General features: G+C 47.9%; 1 protein-coding gene across 1 annotated transcript in view; it reads left to right on the plus strand.

The window, feature by feature from the left end:
* Nucleotides 1-6,685, plus strand: part of LOC119088115 (serine/threonine-protein kinase LMTK3-like) — a 64,920-nt gene extending 58,235 nt beyond the window's left edge. Inside the window, exon 4 of the mRNA XM_037206469.1 lies at nucleotides 6,299-6,685. Coding sequence (XP_037062364.1) covers nucleotides 6,299-6,524 — 226 coding nt within the window. The 3' untranslated portion in view covers nucleotides 6,525-6,685. The remainder of the gene's footprint in view (nucleotides 1-6,298) is intronic.
* The last annotated feature ends 399 nt before the right edge of the window (nucleotides 6,686-7,084 follow it).

Genomic DNA, 7,084 nt, shown 5'->3' on the forward strand with positions numbered 1-7,084 from the left:
TTTACTGTCTGGATGATTCACTGGGGGTAGCAACTCCCATGGCATGAGGACATGGCAGCCACCCTGGGAAATAGCCCACATGCTGACAGCCTCACGTCTCCTGCTCATGGTCAGCCAGCATTGATGACCATGATGAGGAGGATCCTCTTGCCCCACTCACTGAATGACAGCAGCCCAAGTCAGAGCCACCCCTGCTGTAACCCTAAACTTGCCCCAGGCACAGGCTGGGGTGCCCACTGTGCTGTCTCTCAAGATACTAGTTCCAGCTTACCTGTTAGATAGCAGTGGGTAGTTATTCCAAGCATGTCTCCCTTGAGGTGGCCACTTCTCAGATAACATGCATGAGGCCCTCTCCCCACAACACACGGGCTGCTCTGCAAAGCCCCACGGGGGGCCAGTTGTTCCGTCGAAACCTTGTCTTCAAATATGCGTGTGGCTCATATGAGGTATCCCAGATCCTGAGAAGCCGAGACAGGAGAATTGCTGTGACTTCTAGACCAGCCTGAGCTACACAGTGAGCTCCACATCAGCCTGGGATGTAGAATGAAACCTGTCTCGAAACACAAAAAATGCCCTCTGCAGAAGTCTCTTCCCTAGACCCTTGGAGTGCTGCCCCCTTCAGGAAAGACCTGGTCAGGGATTCTTCCTCCACATGGCCACAGAAATACTCTCCACTGCCCCTTCTTGGGAGATTCACCACGTGGCCTCGGAGTGCCAGGAATGCCAGAGCCAGTCACGTTTCACCGGAGCCTCAGTTCCACTTCAGGTGACTGCCAGGGGTTTGCAGCGGGAAGACTTCAACACTAACCTAACCCTCACACTCTGTGAGGTTAGCCAGTGACAGTCTGACCTCACTTTAGCCCCCTGATCTTCCTCATCTACCTGTTTTATCGATTTGTGTCTTCTTTTAAGTTGCAACAAATCCTTAGTGAAAGAGGCAACATTAAGCACATCCTCCCCTGGCAGTCTGGGACATGGCCAGAGAGTCTGTGTGTAGGACAGAGACCTCTTCTGCTGCCTGTGGACAGCACACTCTTTCATTCCTTTGATCCCTCGTCTCCTACCTCACTTCCCCATGGTCCCATTCTGCTGGCAGGTGGGATGTGTGGAGTGAATGCCCTCGGGAAGTGACTGGACCTTCATCATACCATCACAGTCATCTTTAGCTGTTGAACTGTCTGTGGCCATCATCCAGATCCACGGGCTTTTCTGGAAGGAGCCCAGCAACCTGTGGAAGAAGCCTGCCCTGCTCCCCAGAGGCCATGCTAGCTAGCCAGTCTAAGGCTCAGCCACACCAAGGGTACAGACTCAGCTGCCACTAAACCCTAAACAGGAAAGAAGCACACTGACTCAGGATCCCAGGCAAGATAAGCACTAGCTAAAAGCAGCAATCTGGGTCAGAAGCAGGTTCCAAAACCCTGGGAGGTTACATCCTAGGAGACATTATGGTAAGAAGTCAGTGTCATCAAGACTAGCCCAGTAACTTCCTGCCTCTAGCTTTCTGTCCAGCAAACACCTTCTGATTTCAACTACCTTTTCACATCATGGTGGCAGTAGGGGTGAGCATATGGACAGAGGATGTCATTGGACTGTTTCCCTTGCCTTTTTTTTTTTCATCAAAAAGCCAAACTTCCAGTTTCACATGCATGTACACACACACACACACACACACACACACACACACACACACACACACACACACGGGGGGGGGGGGGCTCATTTACTCAAGGTCCCCATCGTGGTGAAGGGGATGCAGGTTAGGAGTTCCAGCTCCTGGGTGTGGATTGAGCAAACCCTAAGTGAGGTCTCTGGGGTTTAATTCCACCTCTTTCAGCACATCAAATCCCTAGAGCCTAGTCACAGCAGGTAAGCTCCCAAGATCCATTCAAAGAATGACTCCTAAGCTGGGTGGCACACATCTTGGAAGGGTAAGGCCAGCCTAAACAACATAGCACCCCCCAAAAAAAGAGGAAGGAAGAGTGAGAAGGGAAAGAGGGAGGGAGAGAGGGGGGGAGAGGGAGAGAGAGAGAGAGACAGAGAGAGAGAGAGAGAGAGAGAGAGAGAGAGAGAGAGAGAGAGAGAGAGAGAGAGAACAAACTCCTGTCCAAGGTTCACAGGAAAACATCAGAGTCTATAAATTTTTGGCAAAAAAAAAAAAAAGTTTAAAAGCCTAAGGGAACCCACACATTAGTCAGCAGTGGGGCCACCCAGACTAACACAAGCACAGGCTTAATGGGAAGCTTAATACTGTTTTTATTGCACAATCACTTCTAAATGTGTTTTATTAATTAAACTGGAGGATCTGATTTTGTTAGTCCTTAATAAGTACAATGTGTCTAGTTAACAGAATGTCTTCAAAGAGCAGCAGTGGGTGGCAAGAAGCCAGTCCCTTCATCCTCCAGAGCTGGGGACCACCAAGCCACCACCCCTGTGTAGGAGAGACAAGGGACAAAGTCACACTTCTCGAGCCACAAAGTTGCTCTGAAACTTTCTAGAATATTCTGTAGCCTCCTGTTGCCAGTCATAGCTAGAATTATAAGGACAATCTCTCTTATGTCTGCTTTTTTTTTTCTTAATTCACTCAAAGCCACCATGAATGAGAGTCTGCCCCGTAAAGTCAGTATCATGCCCGAGTATGAGGTTGTTGGCTTTTTCATGTGCAAAAAGGGAGGTGACGAGGAAGGAGTCGATGAGGTTCCTATGAAAAAGGAGGAGAGGGCTCACAAAACACACCAATCCTTTCAGTGCTTCCTCCTTACTTGATTGTCACAACAGTCCAGTGATAAAGGTACTTTTCTCCTTTTACAACAAAATTATTGTTTGGAGAGGTTAAAAGGTTCACAAAGAGAACACAACGCTTAGACATAAAGCCAGTACTACAGGTTTGTTCAGTACCATGGACAGAGACGGTGTCTGGGGTCTTCTGTGCAAGCCAGAATGAATGGGAGTGAATGTTGTGTCTCTGGGAAGAGAAGGGGACTGGATTGGGGGTAGATACATTGTCATAACTTGCTCTGCCTGCATCATCCTGGCTATTTAGAATATCTTTTGTCCTGTCATCCAGAGGGCATGCAATGCCATCCCCAGACTGCCGCCCAGAGTTTGTATAAGATATGGATGAATAGATAGAAGGAAAAGTTATCTAAAATCCATCAGACCACACTCTTGAAAACAACAGTGATAGGCAATGCTCTTCTGACTTGGCTTCTGTGTTTGTCATATCAATCCAGAGGTGATAGGCAAGTAGATAGATAGATAGATAGATAGATAGATAGAGAGACAGGGAGATAGATAGATAATGGATGGATAGATAGATACATACATACGTGGATGGATACATATATACATGGATGGATGGATGGATGGATGGATGGATGGATGGATGGATGGATGATAGTTATTCAGGCCAATCTTCACATTGCAGAGGATTCTAATTCAGCCATCTGGCCCAGGCCTGAGAATTTTTTTTAATTATTTTTATTTTATGTGTATGGGTTCTCACCTGCCTGTATGTCTATGGCATGCCTGGTGCCTGATGCTACAGAGGTCAGAAGAGGGTATTGGGTCCTCTGGAACTGCAGTTACAGATGGTTGTGAGCCATCCTGTGAGTGTTGGGAATCACACCAGGTCCTCTGGAAGAGCAGCCAGTGCTCTTGACCACTGAGCCATCTCTGGCCAGCTCCCTGGGAATTTTTTGACATGGAAATTAGGGTTCTTTCCATTGCAAGGGACAGAAAGGGCTCGCCAATCTTAAGCAAGATAGGAAGGCACTGGCTCATGTGTGTAAGGCTGGATCACAGCATGATCCAGACTGACGTCAAGAGCTTCCCAGAGATACCTGGGTTGCATGTCCCCCATGTTCCCCATGGAAGATCTCAGATGAGCTCCCCCACAACTCAATATGGCTGCAAACAGCTCCTGGCATATGGTTCCATTCATGATCCTGAGAAATATTTCCTCTTCATGAAAGTTCCATGGTATATCCTTTTGGCACTCAGTTCTGGTTAGGTCCCATAGTCCTGAGTCAATCATGTGACCAAAAAGATGGTGTCCTCTGGTAGTCCAGGCCTGGGCCATGGCAATCCTGGATATGAGAGAGGCCTGTTCCCGTAATGCATACAAGCTGAAGCAGACACAGGCAGCTCCCAGAGAGCCAACATATGGCTGTCTCCTGATGGGAAAGACTGGTGCCAGACAACCCTTGACTGACACCTTTACATCAGTATTCCTCATGCTGGCTGTGGTCAGGCTGCAGTGATGTGAGGCTTGGAGCTACATGCAGGGCTGTGGAAGCAGAGGGGTCTCTCCTCACCTAGCCTCATGGTGCTCTCCAGCTCCACTTCACCCATTCACTGATCATGTGACAGCACAACTCTCCAGGTTCCCATTAGAAGGCAAGGAATGTGTTTGGCCCCTTTGCATGGACTCCATCAGCAGCCTTTCCTCCAATATCTTTCCACCATCCTGCAAGGCTAGAGCATGCCTCAAACCACCTCAAGGACCTTAGCGGATGATAACTTAAAGCCTGCCAGACCTCAAGAACCCATTAATCAGGAAATCAATTAAACATTTTGTGTGCATGACCATCATATATGAGTGTGAAGGCCTTCACGGAATTACCCAAGAAGACTAATCGTACAGAGGGCCAGCAGCACCAGGTACACCTTCTCCAGCATCCAGATAACTGCTTCTAGTGCTTCATGATAGAATTCCATGCACCAGTTTGCAAGCTGGAGAAGCGGGAAGCTTTGAGCCAACCTGAGATGATAGCTTTGTCAACATTTCTCAAAATGGACTCCTTGTTAAAGTGCAACAGTTTTCATTCCTTCAAGGAAATATCCAAGGTGGGCTGTGTTGTAAAGAAAAGAGATTCAGTTCACAGTTCCAGAGACTCAAAGACCCATCAGCAAAGTGCCAGCTCTGGCAAAGAAAGACCCCTGGCTTTTTCACATATACAGATGGCATCATGGCACAAACATGTTGTGAGAAGAGCATGCACAGAGCAAGACCGGAAGTCAGGCTGGGAATGGCTAACCTCATTCTTAAAACGGCTCCTTTCACAAGAACTCAACCCTGCCAGAACCACCTTAGTCCCTTCTGAGACAAGTGACCCAAGGACCTCCTCCTAGATTCCACATCTTACAGGACACATCACCTCTTAAGATTATCATACTGGGGACCAGTTTTCTAACACATGAACACTTAAGAGGATACACCACATCAAACCATAATTCAGACCATTTTTATCATTATATCCTGAGAAAAACTAAAGCATTTGATGTCCATGTGAGTTGGGGAGATGTTGGGCTAACTATTTAGGATTTTTTTTTACTGCATGATTTCTCCAATCCTTTAGTATTGTGATGTGTTTTTTAACTCTAGAACAGTGGTTCCCAACCTTCCTAATGCTGGAAAAATACCCTTTTGTTATTCCTCTTTCATACAGTACATCCTATTGCAGTTTCCCCTCCCTCCAATCCTCCCAGTCCCCCTCCCTCCCCTCTCCCCCAGATCCACCTCTCCTCTGTTTCACTTTTGCAGCAATACTTTATTTAATACAGTTCCTCATGTGTGCTGACCCCCAACCATAAGATTATTTTCCTTGCTACTTCATAACTGTAATTTTGCTACTGTTAAAAATCATAATGTAAATATCTTTGTTTTCCAGTGGTCTAATGTGACTCCTGTGAATGGGTCATTAGACCCCCCCAAAGGGGTCGAAACCCATAAGCTGAGAAATGCTGTTCTAGAAAGAATCAGACAAGAGTCAGCAGTACCCCTCAGCTTTACTTAGCAAAGCCCCGTTTGTCTGTAGCATCCTATAAAACATTTCCCAAAACATGGATTTATGAATTGTCCTGGGAACTGTGTCCTTGGAGAATATATGCAAATGGAGGCGACTGGGTTCATGCTGCTCTGAAGAGGTCGGGTGGCAAGAATCTTAAAGAGTTCCCAGAGGAGGTGATATTTAGGATTTTAGCAGAAAGCATTCTCTTTGCCTGAATTAGAACAAATGAGGTGTCAGTGTTTTTTGCAAAGCTGGTGGCATCTCAGGGTGTCTGGGAACTGAGAAGTGCTAGACAGAGGGGCACTGGAGCTTGCATGCCTTGGGCTGAGTCTCTGCTTGGCCATTCAGAAGCGGTGCAGCCTTGAGCAGCTCACTTGCTCTTTGGAACTTTCTCCTGCCTGAGAGGATGAACCCAGACCAGGTAGGGAATGGGCAATGTCTGGGAAGTGGAAGTGCCCACCCAGTGGCTGAGACAAATGTTGCTCTTAACTTCTCCTTCTACCTCACAGCCACCTACCTATCCCACAGGGCTTTGCTGGTGGTCTGGAAACCTCGGGAAGATGCTGCCTCCCTCTCTCCTGTCCTCTTGTGGCAGCTGAGATAGTGGCAAGGGACCGTGATTCCTCCCCATCTGCACCAGCATCTTCCTGCATCTTCTTGAGGACACTGTCACTCTCAGCACCTTGGCCCAAGAAGCAATATGGAAACAGATGCAGAGGCCCCGCTGTTTGCTAACACTCCCAGACTGTCCTTCAGGTCACCCTCTGTGACATGTCACCGAGGGGAGCCAGTCCACGAGTGCTCGTTCTATCAGAGTCAGCTCCTGCCTGCATCTGTCACTGCTGATTGCATTTGAATGGCTTCGTCTCTTTTTTAAATAAAAGATTTATGCCTTAGCTGTCAGAGCTTGCCTTTATTTGAAAATTTAATCTTGTTTCTAGGAGTCTAGATTAACTTATTAGATTTAGGCATCCCTCTCATGGTTCTGGGAAAGAGGCAGAGAGTCTGCTGTCTGCACAGGCCTCTGCAAGCCTCCCTGTCAGCCAGCCAAGTGGAATGGGTGATATCTCAGTGCACCTGGGACTCTGCTTCTTCGGCGGGGTTTCCTGGGTCCCCTGGGCCAGCTTCCAGACCTCTGCTCTGGAACCTATGTTTCCAGAAAGGGCTGTGCGTCAGACTCACCCTTCCTCCAGCTTTAGGAAGGGCCACCACTGGTCAGGTGAGGGCTATGTCAGGGAGTCCTGCCCCTCCCCCCATCTCTGTCTCCTATCTCTGGAGAATTCTGCACTGCCACT

This window comes from Peromyscus leucopus, chromosome 5, assembly GCF_004664715.2.
Source record: "Peromyscus leucopus breed LL Stock chromosome 5, UCI_PerLeu_2.1, whole genome shotgun sequence".
NCBI classification, from domain to species: domain Eukaryota; kingdom Metazoa; phylum Chordata; class Mammalia; order Rodentia; family Cricetidae; genus Peromyscus; species Peromyscus leucopus.